The sequence below is a fragment of the Jaculus jaculus genome, chromosome 9 (genome assembly GCF_020740685.1).
Source record: "Jaculus jaculus isolate mJacJac1 chromosome 9, mJacJac1.mat.Y.cur, whole genome shotgun sequence".
NCBI lineage: Eukaryota > Metazoa > Chordata > Mammalia > Rodentia > Dipodidae > Jaculus > Jaculus jaculus.
The window spans coordinates 21166712-21186915 of record NC_059110.1 but is presented as its reverse complement, the minus strand read 5'-3'; the positions used below and the strand labels follow the sequence as shown (position 1 = coordinate 21186915).

General features: G+C 40.8%; 1 protein-coding gene across 6 annotated transcripts in view; it reads left to right on the top strand.

Moving 5' to 3' along the window:
* Utrn (utrophin) overlaps positions 1-20204 on the top strand; it is a 555367-nt gene that overhangs the window by 248933 nt on the left and 286230 nt on the right. For 5 of the 6 annotated variants that reach the window (XM_045158274.1, XM_045158275.1, XM_045158277.1 and 2 more), the window contains 7 exons: positions 771-932; positions 1491-1628; positions 8486-8677; positions 10100-10272; positions 13053-13209; positions 15664-15839; positions 19762-19897. In XM_045158274.1, the coding sequence (XP_045014209.1) occupies positions 771-932; positions 1491-1628; positions 8486-8677; positions 10100-10272; positions 13053-13209; positions 15664-15839; positions 19762-19897 (1134 nt within the window). The remainder of the gene's footprint in view (positions 1-770; positions 933-1490; positions 1629-8485; positions 8678-10099; positions 10273-13052; positions 13210-15663; positions 15840-19761; positions 19898-20204) is intronic. The other variant, XM_045158276.1, reaches the window with a different exon arrangement.

Below are 20204 nucleotides of genomic sequence, written 5' to 3'. Positions count from 1 at the left end.
TATTGATCAATATATTTTCTTTGAAGATTGGGCATTAAAATCCAAGCCTAGTTTTCTGGGGGAGCTAACCAGGGAGCCGTTCTGTGGGGTGCCCTTGCACTGGCGAGTCGAGGCTGGACATTCTTCTTCTCATGCCGTGGGAGGGACGGCCACTGCCTGTTTCCTTTAGTGCTCACATACGATCTTAGGGTGTGTGACACTGCACCCCAAGCAGCCTTAGTCACCCATGTATCATCTCACATCCTGGTTCAAGTTAGAAGGATCTGGAAAACCACTGCTGTGTGAACGAATGGAATTCTGATCAATGCTAGCACCTGTCGGCACAGCACACCTCTCTAAACAAGTCTGAAAACTTAAGCCAACAATTTATGTACCTCCTTCTTTCGTGCATGCGCGTGAGTAGACGTGCCCATGGTGTGCACAGGGGCAGGTGGCGGGGAGCAGGGGCCAGAGGAAGAAGATCTGCTCCGCTGTTCCTCCTCTGTGGGTTTTTTTTTTTTTTTTTTGGAGACAGTCTCTCGCTAAACCTTGAGCTCAGTGGTTTTTCAGTTGGATGGCTGACCAGTGTGAGTCCCAGAGAGATCCTCCTTGTCTCTGCCACTCTCTCTCTCCCTGCTCCGGCTATGGGCATGTGATGCCACAGCTGGCTTTTTACATGGGAGCAGAGGATCAAACTCTGGTCTTCCTGCTTGTGCTTCAAGCGCTGTTACCCCCTGCGCCATCTCTCGAGCCCCAGCAAGACCCTGTCTCGGGACTCTTTCTTTCCACAGGTGCTGATTGGCCAGGAATCAATATTGTACCCATGTTTGGCCCCCACTGGAGCAATTGAAGCTGGCGTGGCTTCCTCTGACTTGGAGACTTTGGAAAATGACATAGAAAATATGCTGAAAGTTGTGGAGAAACAACTGGAATCCAGAGATGACAATGAAAAGGTTGGTTGCTTTCAACCATGTTCTCATGTTGTTTCTCTTTTGTTTATATGACAATAGAATGTACCTAGTATAACCTGCCACACATGGCTGAAGGAATCCAGATGTGGTTTCCTGGCTGCATGTCAGGTCTGCCAGGTGACGGACGGGATGCTTAAGACTCACAAACAAGCAGGTGTGATGGCCTGTGTCTGTAATCTCAGCATGTGGGAGGGGGAGGCAGGAGGACCTATCCGAAGTTCAAGGTCATCCTTGACTACATGAAACCCAGACTTGAAACAAACAATCAAACAAACACGCTAACATGCTAGCATACATGTACCCCACCCTTTCTCACCAAAGGAAGTTGGTTGGTAGTGTAAGGTGTGTTAAACCAGCTTTGGGATATTTTGCTTTGAAATCGAAAGGATGTGAAGAAAGCCAAAATCATTTTCATCATTAAGGTTGACATAGCTTGACTGATACTGTTGGTTTCAGAGGATTTCTTCCACTAGCCATTGATAGTACTTATGTGCCCTGTGCAGTTTCCTTTTGAGCAAACTTTTCCCTTTAAACATTCAGGTGGATGAGGAGAGAGCTCAGATTGAGGAAGTTCTACAAAGAGGAGAACACATACTGCATGAACCTATGGAGGACCGTGAAAAAGAAAAGATCCGTTTGCAGCTCTTACTTTTACACACAAGATATAACAAAGTCAAGGTATGATGGGAGAATCTCTGTGGGTTTAAATAACTTCTCTTTACCTCCCTTCCTCTCTCCCTTCCTCCTTCTTCCCTCCCTTCCCCTTCTTTCTTTCCTTCCTTTCTTCCCTCCATGTCCATACTTTCTTTCCTACTGTTTTCCCTTCCTTCCCTTCCTCCTTCCTCCCTTCCTCCTCCCTCCCTCCCTCCCTCCCTCCCTCCTTCCCTCCCTTCCTTCCTTCCTTCCTTCCTTCCTTCTCCCCCCTCTTCCCTCTCCTTCCTTCCTTCCTTTTCTCCCTCCTTTCCTCCCTTCCCTTCTACCCTCCCTCCTTTTCTCTTTTAATCCCTTCTCCCCTCCCTCCCTCCCTCCCTTTTGTGCATGTTGGGGATTGAACTCTGTGTGTTGCATACGCTAGGCAGGTGTTTTGCCATTGAGCTACATGCCCAGCCCTATCTCTTCCTTTCCAATGCCTTTATCTAGACATGCTTACAATTTTCGATGGAGATACTCAAAGAAAGAGAAATGCAAAACCGTATTATTGGCCATCTTATTTTGATTTTTCAAATTTTGTTTATTTATTTGAGAGAGAGAGAGAGAGAGAGAAAGAGAATGGGCACAACAGGGTCTCCAGCCACTGCAAACGAACTTCAGACGCATGTGCCACTTTGTGCATCTGGCTTACGTGGGTCCTGGGGAATTGAGCCTCTAACTGGGGTCCTTAGGCTTCACAGGCAAGTGCTTAACCGCTAAGCCATCTCTCCAGGCCCTTATTTTGATTTTTGATAACGTGTGAAACAAAAAAGATAGTAACTTCAGAAGTAACTTCCTAGTTTAGTCTTTCATTTTACAATTGGAAGCCTTGGCAGCATTTCTGGTTCTCCCATAGTGTATCTTATCCGTGAAAGCGATGCGCGGTGGTATTTAGTCTAGGACAGGATTCAGCCTGCTGCCTGGAGCTCAGATCCCTAGTGCTTGTGTGAGCAGCCACACGCGTCTGCAATAGCAACATGCTTGCTGCGCTGCGAGGCAGTTAGGAGAAACCCAAAGCTCATGGGTCTGCTAGGCTGGCCTTCCCAGCAGCAAACAATGAGAGAGAGAGAGTCTTGAACAAGGAGGAAAGAGGATTAACACCCTTACCTTGTCCTCTGACCTCCCTGTGTGTGCTGGGGTGCATGTGCCCCCCAACCCCCCACCACATCACACACACAAGTGCGTATAAACACACATCATAAAGAAAACTAAAGAGCTTTAAATAAAGAACTAACAGAAGCTCTGCTCCTCACACTAATTAAAACCAGAATTCCTCAGGCCAGATGTGAGAATGGCGTTTAAAAAGAAAAGAAAGCTCTACTCCTTAGAGATCATTCTAATATGCATCAAGGTTGGGAATCAGCTGGGCACGCTCACCTTCTGCATGAAATATGTGTTAAATGAGTCTTTCCCATTGTTTACTAGGGTGTTACTGTATTTAAATAGACACAGGTTGGCTATAAAGTAAAGATATTGGGGCTGGAGGGATGGCTTAGCAGTTCAGGTATTTGTCTGCAAAGCCAAAGGACTCAGGTTCGATTCCCCAGGACCCATGTTAGCCAGATGCACAGGAGGGTGCATGTGTTTGGAGTTTGTTTGCAGTGGCTAGAGGCCTTGGTGCACCCATTCTCTCTCCCTCTTTCTCTGTCAAATAAATAAATTAAATTAAATATTAAAAAAGATATTATCCTATTATGTTTCCTATCATATTATCTTGTTTTTAAAAAAATTTTGTCATTATTTTACGTGTGTGTGTATGCACCTGTGTGTGTGTGTGTGTGTGTTCACATGTGTGTGGGTGCACCTGGCTTTATGGGTGTGCATGTGTAAGTGTGTGCAGTGTGTGGAGGCCTAGAGTCAACATTGATAACTTTCTTAGACACTCTCCAGTTACTTTTTAAAACTTTTTATTTCTTTCTTTCATTTTTGACTTTAAAAATATTTATTTATTTATGAGAGAGAGAGAGAGAGAGAGAGAGGATGGATGTGTCAAGGCCTCCAGTCATTGCAAATGAACTGCAGATGCATGCACCACTTTGTGCATCTGGCTTCATGTGGTCACTGGGCAATTAAACCTGGGTCCTTAGGCTTTTCAGGCGAGTGCCACAATTCTAAGCCTTCTCTCCAGTCTCATGTATGACTTTCTCATACATGTATATGGAGTATTTTGATCCGCTTTTTTTTTTTCTTTTTGAGGTAGGATTTCACTCTAGCCCAGGCTGACCTGGAATTCACTCTGTAGTCCCAGGCTGGCCTTGAATTCACGGTGATCCTGCCTCCCAAGTGCTGGGATTCAAGGCCTCCACCACCACACCTGGCTCACTTTATTCCTTTTGAGACACATTGTGACACTAAATTTAGAGCACAGAGAGTCGAGTAGCCAGGAAGCCCTAAGGTGCCACTCAGAAGCATTTCCCCTCTACCGCCAAGGCAATGTTTCACGCTAGCCCAGGCTGCCCCCCCCCCCCCCCCCCCGCCTGCATAGTGCTGGGTTTAAAGATGTGTGCCACCACGCCTGGCTCCTTTGGGAATTTTAAAAAATCTGTTTTAGAATCTCAAAAGTCCTCCTCCAGAACTGATAAATAATTCTGTTCAGTTCCAGGCTTTCCTCCCTTCAGTGGTTGATAAAAACAACATAGAAAACCTTGTGAAAGACTCAGTTAGATTAGCTGTCTCGTCTCCGTGGTCTCTAGTTTATCATGGGACTCGAGCCACGCTATATATCACTTCTTCCTTCCAGTTCTCACCTGTGGTGTGCTTGTGTTTTTGTGTCCTCAGAAATGTCTTTAAAAATAAAATTATCCAGAAGGAGAGTCTAGGTGAATTTTGAGGACAGACTCTTTTTTTTCTCCTTGGACATTTTGATTGATCACTCTAGGGGAAAAAAAATCTATTTTGGGAAAAGAAAGCACATCATGAACAGCCTTGCTTCTGCAGAGCAGGAAGGCTCAGGAAAATCCTTAAGGGCTGACCAGAAGATGAGATGGTCCTAAGGAATGTGACTTTTTGTTGTTGTTGTTGTTACTTGGCCTTCCTAGTTCATAACTAAGGAAGGAGACCTGGCATCTTGGTCTTGTAGTGGTTAATAAGATACAAATGGTTCTAGATTACATCTTATAGAATAAACTTTTTTTTTAAAATTTTTATTTATTTATTTATTTGAGAGTGACAGACACAGAGAGAAAGACAGATAGAGGGAGAGAGAGAGAATGGACGCGCCAGGGCTTCCAGCCTCTGCAAACGAACTCCAGACGCGTGCGCCCCCTTGTGCATCTGGCTAACGTGGGACCTGGGGAACCGAGCCTCGAACCGGGGTCCTTAGGCTTCACAGGCAAGCGTTTAACCGCTAAGCCATCTCTCTAGCCCAGAATAAACTTTTTTAAAATAAACACTTGACTATTATAATACCCACTGATGTTAAACGAGGGAAAGTACCACAAAAAAGAACAGAAAAGAAAAGAAAAACAAAGCCCTCCAGCCACAATCACATAGTTGGGGACCCGGAGCTGTGTGTGTGGTCTGAGGAACAGAGATGCTGCATGGCTGCAACCTGAGGGTCTGGGTTCTCAACTATGTGTATAAATTCATTGCTTTGTTCTTCTCCTTGAAGTTGGGGGGAGGGTCAGTGAGCCTGGTTTTGTGACCCTCCACCCAAAGCTGGCATCTTTGAAATGAAATCAATGAAACGGTAATTAGTTTTTTTTTCTTTTTGAGATAGGGTTTCACTCTAGCCCAGGGGGACCTGGAACTCACTGTGTAGTCTCAGGGTGGCCTCGAACTCACGGTGATCCTCCTACCTCTGCCTCCTGAGTTCTGGGATTAAAGGAGTGCACCACCATGCCTAGCTTTAGTTTTTTTTAAAAAAATATTTTACTTATGAGAGAGAAAGAGAGAATGGACATGCCAGGGCCTCTTGCCACTGCAAACGAACTCCAGACACATGTGCCCTCTTGTGCATTTGGCTTACGTGGGTCCTGGGGAATGGAACCTGGGCTCTTAGGCTATGCAGGCAAATGGCCTAGCCACTAAGCCATTTCCCCAGCCCCCCTTTTTAAATTAGCATTTCTAATTCAAAAGGAGGTTTCTGCATGGACACATTAATTACTTCAGCATTCTTTTATATTTGTTTAAAAACACAATTTTCTCAGAGCTGGGGAGATGGCTCAGTTGGTAAAGGGCTTGCTATGCAAGCATAAGAATCTGAGTTCTGATCCCCAGCACCCATGAAAAATCCTGACGTGGTGGTGTGTGCCTGTAACCCCAGCTCTGTGGAGATGGGGAAATATTCACAGGATTTTCTGGCTAGCTAGCTAAGCAGACTCAGTGAGCTCTAGATTCAGTATGAGAAAAATAATCAGAGCGTGATTGAGAAAACACATGATGTCAACTTCTGGCTTACATATATGTACATGTATACTTCCTTACACACATATGCACCTACACACATATAAACATATATTAACATGTATATACACCACATACATTTGCATATGAAAAAGTAGAATTTTCTCTTTTTCTAAAAGTTTTTTTTCTTTTTAAAAAGTTTTTATTTTTATTTATTTATTTGAGAGAAAAAATAATAGAGGCAGATATATATAAAGAGAGAATGGGCATGTCAGGGTCTTCTGCCACTGCAAATGAGCTCCACCTTGCATATCTGGCGCATGTGGGTCTTGGGGAGTCAAACCTGGGACCTTAGGCTTTGCAGGCAAGCGCCTTAACCACTAAGCCATCCCTCCAGCACCTATACTACTTTTAAAATCCTCTTTTGTTGCAGATGTATGGGGTGTGTATGCATGCGTGTGTGTATGGATATGGATATGAACACTTGTGTACACGTGTGTGTAGAGGTCAGGGGTTGACTTTGGGGGTCTTCCTTGCTCACTGACCACCTCATTTATTTAGACAGCGTCTCTCACATCCGGAGCTGGTAGATTTGGCTAGTTTAGCCAGCCAGCTTTCCCTGGTTATCTCCTATATCTGCCTCCCCAGCACTGAGAATACAAGCAGGTCTCCATGCCCACTGGGCATTTTATGTGGGTTCCAGGGAGCCAGATTCAGGTCCCAGGCTTGTAAGCCAAGGGCTATAGTGACTGAGCCAGTACCCTGGCTCTCGCCACGTCAAGTGCTGAGCAGTGAGGTCCAAAATGCTTCCTCTCATTGTGACTTTTTGGGTGTGTATAGGTCTCTGTGGTGAGAGCATGTATGTGTGTGCATGTTTGCGTGCATGTTTGCATGCGTATGTGTTAGTGTGCATGTGGAGGCCAGAGTTGATACTGAGTGTCTTCCTCAAATGGCTTTTTTTTTTTTTTTTTTTTGGTTTGGTTTTTCGAGGTAGGGTCTCACTCTGGCCCAGACTGACCTGGAAGTCACTATGGAGTCTCAGGGTAGCCTTGAACTCACGGCGATCCTCCTACCTTTGCCTTCTGAGTGCTGGGATTAAATGCATGCACCACCACACCCAGCTCTCAAATGGCTTTTTCATCTTCCTTTGTCACGATGGAGTTTGCCACTGAATGTGGAGCTCACTGACTTGGCTAGATTAGCTATCCAGCAAGGCCCAGTAATCAGGCTTCCCTGGTGCTAGGATTACGGGTGTGCACCACCACGCTGCTCTGGCTTTTCCATGGTGGAGATCTGAACTCAGAACCTCACCATTGCAAGGGAAGTGCTTTGCTGATTAATTCACCTCCCTAGCCCCCTGACTGCAATCTTTTTTAAAAAATGAATGATCTTGGGCTAGAGAGATGGCTTAGTGGTTAAGCACTTGCCTGTGAAGTCAAAGACCCTGGTTCAAGGCTTGATTCCCCAGGACCCACGTTAGCCAGATGCACAAGGGGGCGCACGCGTCTGGAGTTCGTTTACAGTGGCTGGAGGCCCTGGCACATCAATTCTCTCTCCCTTTCTATCTCTGCCTCTTTCTCTCTCTCTGTCACTCTCAAATAAATAAATAAAAATAAAGAAAAAAATTTTAAAAAATGAATGATCTCAAAATGGCTTATTTCCTGTCGTGCTTTGTGACTGACAGCATCCTCTTGTTTCCTTGATGACTCAGGGAAGTAGCAGCTCATTTCCTGTAGTCTGCCTGAGTTCAGATGCCTTAAGTCCTAAAGGAACACTTGGGGAATGTTAACTTACCTTTGCTGTTTAGTAACAGACTGCAGAAGAAAGGTAGAAAAGAGATTGCTAATGGTTTCTGTAGCAACACAGGTTTAAAAATATAAAAATGACATTTATACTTTTAAAAATTTTGGCTCATGGTCTTGAATGCATCCACAAAACAGCCCTGGATTTTCAAAAATCCGTTATTGCTATTATGGAGGCCGTATTACTATTAGGAGTATATTTTTTAAAAATGTTTTATTTTTATTTATTTATTTATTTATTTGACAGAGAAAGAGGGAGAGAGAGAATGGGCGTGTCAGGGCTCTAGCCACTGCAAACGAATTCCAGATGCCAGACGCGTGCGCCCCCTTGTGCATCTGGCTAACGTGGGTCCTGGGGAAATCGAACCTGGGTCCTTTGGCTATACAGGCAAACGCCTTAACCATCAAGCCATCCCTCCAGCCCATGAGTATGTTTTAAGATGATGTGCATAATTAGTTTTTTTCCTAATTTTATTTATTTATTTTCTTTATGGGAGAAAAAGAGAGAGAATGAGAGAATGGGCATGCCAGGGCCTCTAACCACTGCATACACACTCCACACACATGCACCTCCTTGTGCATCTGGCTTACGTGGGTCCTGGGGAATCAAACCCAGGTCCTTAGGGTTCGCAGGCAAATGTCATAACTGCTAAGCCATTTCCCCAACCCCCAGTAATTTGTTTTATAATGCTTTTATAGGCAATCCCTATTCAACAAAGGAAAGCAACTCAACTTTCTCCTGGGATTAGATCATCACCTTTCCCTGCAGATTATCTGGTTGAAATTAGCAAAGCCTTACTTACCATGGATGATGTGGAGTTATCCCTTAATGTTCCTGAGCTCAAGACTGCTGTCCATGAGGACTTCTCATTTCAGAAAGACTCCCTCAAGGTGAGTCTCCAAGCAGACACCGGAGTGGCCACTGTATTTACTGGAGAAATGAAGCCAGCAATGGTATTTTTTTCTCTTTTGTTTTAACTACTGAGTCTCACTGTATAACCCAGATAGAACTTGAACACAGGATCTTTCTAAGTTCTAAGATTTACAGGCGTAAGCCTCTAGTTGCTATTTTGTCTAAAATTTTTTTTGTGTTCATTTTTATTTATTTATTTGAGAGTGACAGACAGAGAAAGAAAGAGGCAGATAGAGAGAGAATGGGTGTGCCAGGGCCTCCAGCCACTGCAAATGAACTCCAGACACGTGTGCCCTCTTGTGCATCTGGCTTACGTGGGTCCTGGAGAGTTGAGCCTCGAACCAGGGTCCTTAGGCTTCACAGACAAGCACTTAACCACTAAACCAACTCTCCAGCCCTGCTATTTTATTTAAATGATCTACATGTCTTTGAAAATTTACACCAAATTATTAATAGCCTAATATGAACAATAAAACTCTTCCATATTCACTGATGAACTCTCACCACATAGTTTCATTTTTTTAAGAGTATTTTCGATTTTTAACGAGTACCTGTGTATTCCTAGTTGTCATTTGCAACATCAGAGACCTCACTTTAGTCAGATGTAAACACAGACTTGATTGTCATTTGAGTAAGATGATGTCGGGTCATTCATACTGATTTAAGATTGGCCCATTGTTGAGGTGTGGGATGGGGTACTGATTAAAATTAAAGTATTAAATTCTCTCAAGCCTCTTCACGTATTTGGTTGTACTTAAATACAAAGTCAGTATGCAAAGTCATTAAAATCACTGACAGGTTTGATCCATTTAATAGTGTTGTTAACTGATGTCTCTCATTTAAGTTACCGTGACTAGACACTTAAAAATGTAAATAACTTTACCTTCAAACATTTCCTCACCTTAATCCAGTGCTATTGAAGCTTTTCACACATATTCTCTTAAACTCACCAGAGCCACCAGGAAGGATGGTTCCCCTGCCATTACCATGTTATAGTACTCCCCACATTGGCCAACGTATGGTGTTTATACAGACAAGTTTGCAACTTTCATGAGCAACGAGTAGGTCCAGTATTGGGGCTGGAGAGATGGCTTAGTGGTTAAGCTCTTGCCTGTGAAGCCTAAGGACCCTGGTTCAAGGCTCAATTCCCCAGGACCCTCATTAGCCAGATGCACAAGGGGGCACCATGCATCTGGAGTTTGTTTGCAGTGGCTGGAGGCCCTGGAACACCCATTCTTTCTCTCTCTGCCTCTTTCTCTCAGTCTGTCGCTCTCAAATAAACAGAAAAAAAAAAAAAAAAAAAAAACAACCACGAGTGCTGCACAGTTACAGACTTGGTTATCTGTGGTTCTTTTTGTTCCTTTGCTGGATGTTGGTAACGGATGACAATATGTTCTCAGAATATCAAAGACCAACTGGACAAACTCGGAGAGCAGGTCGCAGTGATTCACGAAAAGCAGCCAGATGTTGTCCTTGAAGCCTCTGGACCCGAAGCCATTCAGATAAGGGACATGCTCACTGAGCTGAATGCAAAATGGGACAGAGTTAATAGGATGTACAGTGATCAGAAAAGGTACGTGCGCAGTAAGGTAATATTTAAATTTAAACAGTATTGCTCCCATTCGTGGGCCAGCAAGAGTCCATGTGTGCACTAAGATCATGTGAGCCATTTTTCATGTCTTTATCATCCGCCCTTTTTAATATGTTGTGATGAGCCAAGTTCCCTACAGAGGAACCCATTCATATATCAGCACCTATTTACAACATAATGTCTTAATCATATAGGATCACCTTAAATTTTTTATATAGAAACGTGTCCCTTTTCATTAAAATATTAAAAAGGATTTTCATTAATGTGCTCCTTCTCCCCATACTAAATGATTAATATGTGTGAGGAATGGAGACAGCTACAGATAATTGGAATCCATATATAATCCTGAGTCTTTTTTTTTTTTTTTTATAACCTTCTGCTTAATAGAAGGTTTTTGAGCTTTCTTCTCACTAGAGTTTGAGCAGGCCTGTGAATAGATAGAAAGAAAAATTGGTAGTTTTTTTTTTTTTTTTTTGCCAGTAGCTGTGAAAGTAGTGGGAAAGCAAATATGATGTGAGATAGCCCCACCAATACAAAACACTGTTTAAGAGGAAAGCTATCACACAATGGAATTGTTGGGAATCTTCAGACACAACACTAGGCTTCCTTGTCTAATCTTTAGCGTGTAGTGTTCATGTGACCATTCATTCTTTGAAGAAATGGCTTTCAATAGCCTGTCTTTGTGTAGGTTTTAGAAATCATCTCTGAATATTTAGAAAATACCCTTTCATGTACATCCCTATTCATACATTTTTGTTAGACTTGGTTATTAGATGATGACAATTTTGTGAGAAAAACGAACATTTTGAGGTTCTAGATAATATCTTGAACTCTGTGGCTGCCCATGCCAACAATATATATTGAGAGACAGAGAGAGAGAATGCATGGGCATGCCAGGGCCCGCAGCCACTGCAACTAAACTCCAGATGCATTTGCCACCTTGTGCATCTGGCTTATGTGGGTATGAGGGAATTGAACTTGTGTCCTTAGGCTTTTCAGGCAAGTGCCTTAACTGCTAAGTCATCTCTTGAGCCCCCACCTATAGTTTTAAGTGTCCTTCTTTTTTTTTTTTTTTTTGAGGCCTGAAAAACCCTGACAGGAACATTCCACCAATTTAATAAGGACAAGTTGCATCACAGTTTTATTTTCACTACTGTCTCAGTGAGAATTGAAGGTGCTTGCATGTGGTTATTTGCCCCAGTATGATATTGTTTTAAATCATGGTGTTATTATTCATCTTACAAAAGCTTTGTTTTCTACTTTAAGAATATTAATCTTTTTTACTTTTGGAAGCAGTCACACAATTTCATGTGCCCTTTAATTTTATCAAGGATGCTGTATGCCTTACTACAAATTTAATTTATAAATTATATCTCATAATCTTTTCTTTTATGATTACATAAAGTTAATGTGACACATAGCCATGTGCTACCTTTTCACTGTGAGAGTAAATACTTAGTATATTTTAAAAACAATCTTTAGTTGTTTGATTATATTTTACACTTAATAATTCATCAGGATTTTATTTTGAGTATATTATGTGTGAAGGCTCTAGCTCAGTTGGCTGTATAAATCAACTTTCGGACCAAGGATAGAATCCATACTTCTCTCTACTTTTCAAATGCTCTTTGACTAACTTTTTGTGCTACCTAAGTTTATAAATGCTGTCCAACTCTACGTTGCTTCATTCTTCCTAAGTGAGTAACCATTTTCAGTACTTTTCATTGCTCTTAGCTGCAAATGAAAACTTTCTATAACCTAATTACAAATTTATTTCCATTTTATGTTTATTTAGTTTTGATAGTTATGCCTTACTATGTCATTAGTTTTAGTCAAATACCATATTTTCATGGTTTGAGTCTCTTAAACTTCTTGATCCTGCACACTAAAATTTCCCCAACTACTCTGAAATAATTATTCTTTCCTCTCAATTATTCTAAAGATCATATTTGTATCTTTTTTTTTTCTAGTAAAATCTCATAGTTATTTCAGTCAAAGTCATGGATTATTGATCTGTTTAAAATGTAGTCTTTCTTGTATTGTTTTGGGCCCTTTTCAGAGTCCTCAGGGGCGTTTGAAGGTCTTTGGCTCTTTCCTCAGCAGGCATGATGCTGGAGAGTTAGTTGCTCGTCCTGTTCCGCGTGTGCCACACCGTGTGTCTTCTTCCACACCCAGGGTGTGCGTGTAGGTGTTAGGTTTCTGATTATGTTGCATTTCAAGCAAATTTGCTTTTCGTTTTCCTTCCCCCTTGATTTACTTTTTAAAAAATGTAAGAGCCAAAGGGAGGGTGGGACTCCTTATAACATGCTCCTCCAGACCTCAGATGGCCTGGATATGCATGATCTCACAGTGCCTGACACTACCTACACAAGACTCTCATGATAGGAGGAAAAGATCATGTCGTAAAAGTAAAAGAGAGACTGATGGAGAGGTGGAGGGGATATAATGGAGAGTGGAGTTTCAAAGGGGAAAGTAGGGGAGGGAGGGCATTACCATGGGATATTATTGTTTACAATTATGAAGTTGTCAATTAAAGAGTAAAAACAAAAAAAAGGAAGAAAACATATCCAAGTTAAAAGATTATTTTTTTCCATTTTCATACATGTGTGTAATGTGTTTTGATCTTAGTGCCTTAGTTCCCCTCTACAGTGCCCGGCCTCCCATTAGTACCTTCTTCTTTCCTACTGAGGTCTGTCTGACATGCCTTTTACTTTTTAACCAACTGAATTAAATTAGGCTTTTTTCCCCTCCCTGTTCTCTAGCTATTTCGATCAGGCTGTGGAGGATTGGAGACAGTTCCACTGTGACCTGAATGAGCTCACACAGTGGATCACGGAAGCAGAAGAGGCACTGGCTGATATGTGTGCTTCAGATGGCAGTGCGCACCTAGAGAGAGCCAGGGTGCGTCCACGTGCAGGGGTGAGGTGGGGTGGGGGGCGTAGGGGAGAGGGGAGGCTGCCTGTGTATTTAACATGCACCTTCTTGGGCAGATCTCAGAAGTATGGACCAAATAGACTAATGAGCTTGTCACATGTTTATAGATCTTTTGTCATTTGTTATTCTAGCTTCAAAGTTTTAAGAAGAAAATGTTTGTAAACAGTTTATAATTAGCATTTTAAAGAAGTTAAGATTTAAAAAAAAATTCTCTTTGTTGGCTGCGAGAAAGAATTTTCTGTGTAAAAGATTGTTTAGAAGCAATTTTCCTTGTTGAAATTTTATATTTGGAATAACATTTGTGGGCTGAAGAAATGGCTCAGTTGGTAAAGCACTCGGCACTCAAGCTTGAATGCCCTGGCACCCACATAAATGCCGGGCATGGTGGTCTTTCCTTGTAATCCTAGTGATCAGGAGATGGAGACTGGAGAATACCGGGGCAAACTGGCCAGAGGGACTAGCTGAATTGTCAAACTCTGCATTTAGTGACAGATCTACTCTTTAAATATTTTTCATTTATTTTTATTTATTTATTTGAGAGTGACAGAGAGAGTAAGAGGCAGAGAAAGAGAGAGAGAGAGTGGGCATGCCAGGGCCTCCGGCCACTGCAGACGAACTCCAGATGCATGCGCCCCCTTGTGCATCTGGCTAACGTGGGTCCTGAGCAATCGAGCCTGGAACTGGGGTCCTTAGGTTTCACAGGCAAGTGCTTAACCACTAAGCCATCTCTCCAGCCCGAGATCTACTCTTTAAGCAAAGTGGAAGGTGATTGAGGAAGACTCCCAACATTGATCTCCGGCCTCCATATATACACACACACGTATGTGTACCAGTACACACATACATGCATGCCACACACATACACACGTATGCAAAAGAGAATGACATTTGTAAAATTTTGAACCCAACATGATATTAAGGGTAGAAAGCTATATGCATTCTTCACCTGTGTTCCCTAAACACTTGGGCATCTTAGGGTTTTTTTTGTTTGTTTTGTTTTTTGAGAGTTATTCATTCTAAAAGCAAATGATTCTTGAGCTACAGTGGGGCAGTTGCTCAATTAAATCTGACTGGAAATCTGTAAGACAATTGCCTGCAAAGTCAGCTCTGTTGATAACAGTGGATCTTTAAAAATCATAGCAGAGGGCTGGAGAGATGGCTTAGTGGTTAAGCCTTTGCCTGTGAAGCCTAAGGACCCCGGATCAAGTCTTGATTCTCCAGGATCCACGTTAGCCAGATGCCCAAGGGGGCGCACACATTGGAGTTTGTTTGCAGTGGCAGGAGGCTCTGGAGCGCCCATTCTCTGTCTCTCTCTGCTTCTCTTTCTCTGTCTGTCTCTTTCAAATAAATAAATAAAAATAAGCAACAACAAAAAAAAATTAAAAAAAAAATTTATAACAGAGAGCTAGGGAGGAGGCCCTGTGAATTCAGCTCTTGATGCTCAAGTCTGATGATCTGACGTCGACTCCTCAGACCCTGTGTAAAATAGTGAGAAGCCCTAGTGGGTTTCTCTAATCCCAGCATGCTGTCGGAGAGGTGGGAGGCAGATCTAAGAGAATTTTCCAGTTGCTCATGGGGAGTTCAGCAGAGTACAACAGTGAGATCTAGTCTCTCTCTCTCCCTCCCTCTCTCTCTTTCTCTGTCTTGAGAGTGCCTTGTATAAGGTGGACAGTGAGAACTCACTCCCAGAAGTTGCCCTTTCACCTTCACATGCAAACCGTGACACATGCATGTCCCCACTAGCATGAACACACATATTACACACATATACACACGGAAGGTAATAACATAAAGCAAGTAACATTTCAATTTTTAACCATTGTTTAAAGTGTTTATTGTTTTATCAAATTTTCACAAAAGTTTGTGAAAAATTAAAGAGAATGCTTTTATTTTTCTCATAAACATTGTAATGCTTTTTTTTTGTATTTTGGGAGTTACAGATCAACGTTTAAATTTGACTTTAAAAATAATCCTTTTAAAATGTTACTTTAAAACCATTTACAGGCCAGTGAAGCAATGTCTCCGTAAAATATACATTGAGGTTTATGCACAGCAGGACATAAAAGTTATATGGGGCAATTTTCGTGTGTGTTTTAAGAGATGCTTTTAAGAAGATGAGCCACACTCTTTAATCAAACCTGATTGATGCTTCTGCTTGGATGCAAACAAGTGGATGTTATTAAGCTGCCCTATTTCACTTTGTTTTGCCTCATGACATTCACAAGGGAGGGTTCAATTTCCAGATAGCTTTCATTTCCACGTGGTCCCTGGAAATGTAATTAACTTGTTTTAAAATGCCTTTTCATGAACGTACAAGTACCTTTCCAGGTGTTTATCTCTCTAGAACTTAAATCGATGCTATAATATTTGGGTGGACGTGAAGTGTCAGAACAGTTTCATTGAGCAGTGGAACTAATCTGGAGTTGGGACCTGTCACAGGAACTGCAGGAAGGCATCAGTACCCACCAGCCCGTCCTGGCAGCCGTAAACCGAACGGCAGATGTCCTGATGCAGAGACTCCGCCCCACTGATGGAAACTTCCTGAAGGACCAGCTGACAGATTTGAACCAGCGCTGGAGCTCCATCCTGGCCGAGGTGAAGGACCGGCAGCCCAGGTGATTCAGCTGCGAGCATTTGAGTGGAGAAGTAAACATTTCATATGAAGTCACTTACAATACGATGGGATCTGTGTTGGGACTTCCACTGGCCCTGTCCCTTATCGCTGTAATCTTAGGCTGTCCAGAAAGTCTCGTTTTTCTCCTCAAGTGTCCTGGAGGTTAAAACCACCTTATTTATTTTATCTGTAACTATTTACTTTGTCATGCTGCTGATGGGGCTAACTTGACATAATTAAGGAATACACTGACCTTCTGGTCTGAAGGTCAAGGGCCAGACCCCCAGTCACTGGTTTCCTGACCTAGTCTATGTTAGCCGTTCATTCTACCGTGGTTCTTATTGCTAAGGACTGTGCTGTGTCCCTATATGCCAGTTATTTGTAGAGCTCCTGTCTAGACCATGTAATTATAATACATTGTTAATTTTCATGTCAGGTATACTACAATGCCCCAGATTTTGATAGGATACCTTCTTCTTTTAAATTAAATTAAATTAATTTATTTGAGCAAAATCTAGAGAGAAAGAGGCAGAGAGAGAGAGTGAGAGAGTGCACATGCATGCACCAGGGCCTCCAGCCACTGCAGATGAACTCCACACACACAGACACATGTGCCATCTTGTGCCTCTGACTTACGGGTCCTGGGGAATTGAACCTGGGTCCTTAGGCTTTGCAGGCAACTGCCTTAACTACTAAGTCATCTCTACAGCCCAGGATATCTTCATGTTCTAAACATATTTGATTAACAGTAAATATAATATTTAACATTATATATGTATACACACACACACACACACACACACTACATTTAAATTATTTGAAGTTATTTTCTATCTTTCAAATACTTTATTTACTTATTTATTTATTAGAGAGAAAGAAAGAGGCAGATATAGACAGAGATGGGCACACTAGGACCTCTAGCCACTGCAGTCGAACTCCAGGCATATGAGCCACCTTGTGCAGATGGCTTACATAGGCAATGGGGAATCTAACCTATGTCCTTAGGCTTCACATACAAGCTCCTTAACGGCTAAGCCATAACTCTAGACCCTGAAGTTGTTTTCTATCAAGACTAGGACAAGATATAATGAATACTGTCTACATTTCGCAGTATATTCTGTCTTACTAAAAGGTTTTTATATTCGTAATTGGTAGTTTGGGGTTAATAAGTTCAAGATATTTTTCTGATGATGTTTTTTTCAAGGTAGGGTCTTACTCTAACTCAGCCTGACCTGGAATTCACTATGTACTCTCAGGGTGGCCTTGAACTCACGGCAATCCTCCTAACTCTGCCTCCTGAGTGCTAGAATTAAAAGGCGTGTGCCACCATGCCTGGCTCTCTACTGATTTTTAACTTCAAAAATAATGTATTATTTCAGTAGTAAGCTATTATTTTGCCTAAAAAATTGATCAAATCCATTATTAGGATTATTAGAATATGACATAAAATATTCCAGTATGATATGCCCTATGGCTTTTGTTTAAATTAAATTTCTTTTCTACATTTTGGTAAGAGACAAATAATAAGTCCTTGAGAGAACACCATGGGCAGAGAGAGTTTTCAATATTTAGCAGTTTGCCTCGCGACTTTTCTCTGAGGAAAGTGTTAGTTTCACTGAGCAGCCTTGGAAGCTGTGGCTCAGAGAAGTGTTATTTTGGGGGTCACCTTGGAATTTTAAGAGCTGATATGTGCTGAGTAATTGAAGTCATTGAGAATTATCATACAAATTAACTTATTTTTGTATTGAGTGCCTACAGGTAAATCTTTGCATAATCCTGCAATTTTTATAATGTTATTTATTTTTAAATTAAATTTATTTATTTGAGAGAGAGATAAAGAGGCAGTTAGAGGGAATTACAAATGAAAAATCATGATGCATGTGTATCCTTGTACACTGGTATTACATGGTATTACTAGGGAATCAAACCTGGGTTCTTATGCTTTGAAGGCAAGGGCCTTAACTGCGGACCCATCTCTCCAGTCCCTGATGTTATTTCTTAATGAGCAATTGATAGCTACTGTATAATTTATAATTTGTTTCTATTCTGAGGGATAACAAAGTATAAATTATAGTTATCTAGTTTATAGAGGAAAATTTAGAGTGCTTTAAATAGGTTTTATTGAAATTACTTGCTTTCATAGGTCTATATGACAGCATTAAATTAGTCATGATTATGAAACACTGGCAATTTAATTTAATTTAATTATTATTATTATTTTTGGTTTTCCAAGGTAAGGCCTCATGCTAGCTCAGGCAGACCTGGAATTCACTGTATAGTGTCAGGGTGGCCTCGAAATCTTGGTGATCCTCCTACCTCTGCCTCCCAAGTGCTAGGATTAAAGGTGTGTGACACCATGCCTGGCTTTTAAATTCTTTTGTTTGTTTTTTTTTAAACAAAGATATGTACTAGTATTTTGGGTGTTTCCTAAGTTAACTATGTTATATATTTTTAACTAACCAGAGTTCATTGCCTGTTTTAAGTATTGGTAAACTTTACCATCAGTATTATTGTTTCATCTACTTTTTTAATCTCAAAGTTGTGTTTTCTTTTCTTAAATACTATAGTTTTATAGTGATTATCATTAATTTCAACAAGTAATAGAATAGCATTGAGTATTATGATATATTCCTTCATATATTGACTCTATGAAATGTATAAGTATTATTTAGCATTTTATTACATTTATCATATCATCATGTTAGGGTTTTGTGCTCAAAAATAAAAAGATGGCTATAAAAATGTAAATTCTTATTAGGGGTGACACCCTGTAATTCATTACTCAGTTTTCAATCAGCATCTAATTACAGCAACTATAAAAATAATGTTGTCACTCTTAATAGCTTTCAAACTCTTGAAAATATACAATCTTGTTTGTCATATGGCTTCTAATCATATTCTCATCTCTGACAGATGGCTTGTATTCTTAAAAACGTTATTCTTATAACATTTAAAAGATCTAATTAAGGCAGTTCCATTTTTATATTCATCTGACTGTTTTCTTTGCATCCTTCAAAACTGGCTATATTTTTCCTAGATTTTTTTTCCTAGATCTGCTTTCATGACTTAATGCAATATTCCTGTTTAATACCTATTTTAATGAACTAATAATATGTGTGTACCTATACACACACACACATACATATATACATATATATAATTTTCCTAACTCTTATAGAAATTTTCAAGACTCAGCACATTTTTTATTCCCATTCTTTCTGTACTCTGAATAGTAGTTACCGTCTGAAGTGAATGACGGACCTTATCATGACATTGTTCACAATGCAGAGTACTAGCCACTATATAGCCATTGTGATGTAATGATATCTTTCCGTCTCCATGGATTACTTGAGAATAATTGTGTCTTTCCTTATTGTTTTAGATTTTTCATTAAAAAAAAACTTCTAGGGTGTTTCATAACATTTAAAAAGTCTTACTAAATTTTATTCTAATATTCTGTGTTGAAAAGATACATGTTTCCAACACTTGAATTTAATTAAGAAAAGTTTTCTGTTGTAATAAGTAATCTAGTATGACAGACTATCCATTACTATTCATATTAATTTAAAAATACATATTTAGTATCACTTTAGGGATTATTTCTTTTTACAAGTATGTGGCCAGTATATCCAAAGCAAATATTTAACATTCTGCTTAATTGGATAATTTCTCTTAGTACAATTTGTGTTTGAGGCAGGGTCTCATGCAGCTCAGGCTAGCCTCAAACTCACTATGTAGCTAACACTGACTTGAGCTTCCATCCTCCATGCCTCTGCCTCCCAACTTTTGTAATTGTAGATGTGCGCCACCACCCCTGGTTTATGAGGTGCTGATCTTACCCAGAGCTTGGTGCACGCTAGTCAAGCACTCTGAGCTATGCCTCTAGCCCTTTCTTACTGTTTTCCAATACTGCGTCCTTTTAGGCTAAAAGAAGAAAGTAAGCAGGTGATGGAATATAGAAACCAGCTAGACGAGCTTATCTCCTGGTTAACAAAGGCGGAGAATGCTGTGCAGAGGAGAAGCACCACTGAGCTGGAAGAAAATCTGCAAGAATTAGCAGTAAGCATCTTGTTGCTGGAGTTTTTCAGTGCCTTCTGATGCAGAAACATCACACATTAAAAATAAGACAGAACATGGCTGGAGAGGAAAAAGAAGAGAAACTTTGTACTCTCAGTGCTAAGTGTGGTGGACTTGAAAGAGAAAATTTTTTTTTTTCCCAACATGTAGTTATAAATTGGTCATGCATAGATAAAATTTCACTCACATAAAAGGATAAAAAGATTGAACCAAAGGCTTTTAGGATATTTTAAAACAACAGACTATACTAGGGCTGCGAAGTATACCTTTTTCCTCTTAGGTTTGAGAG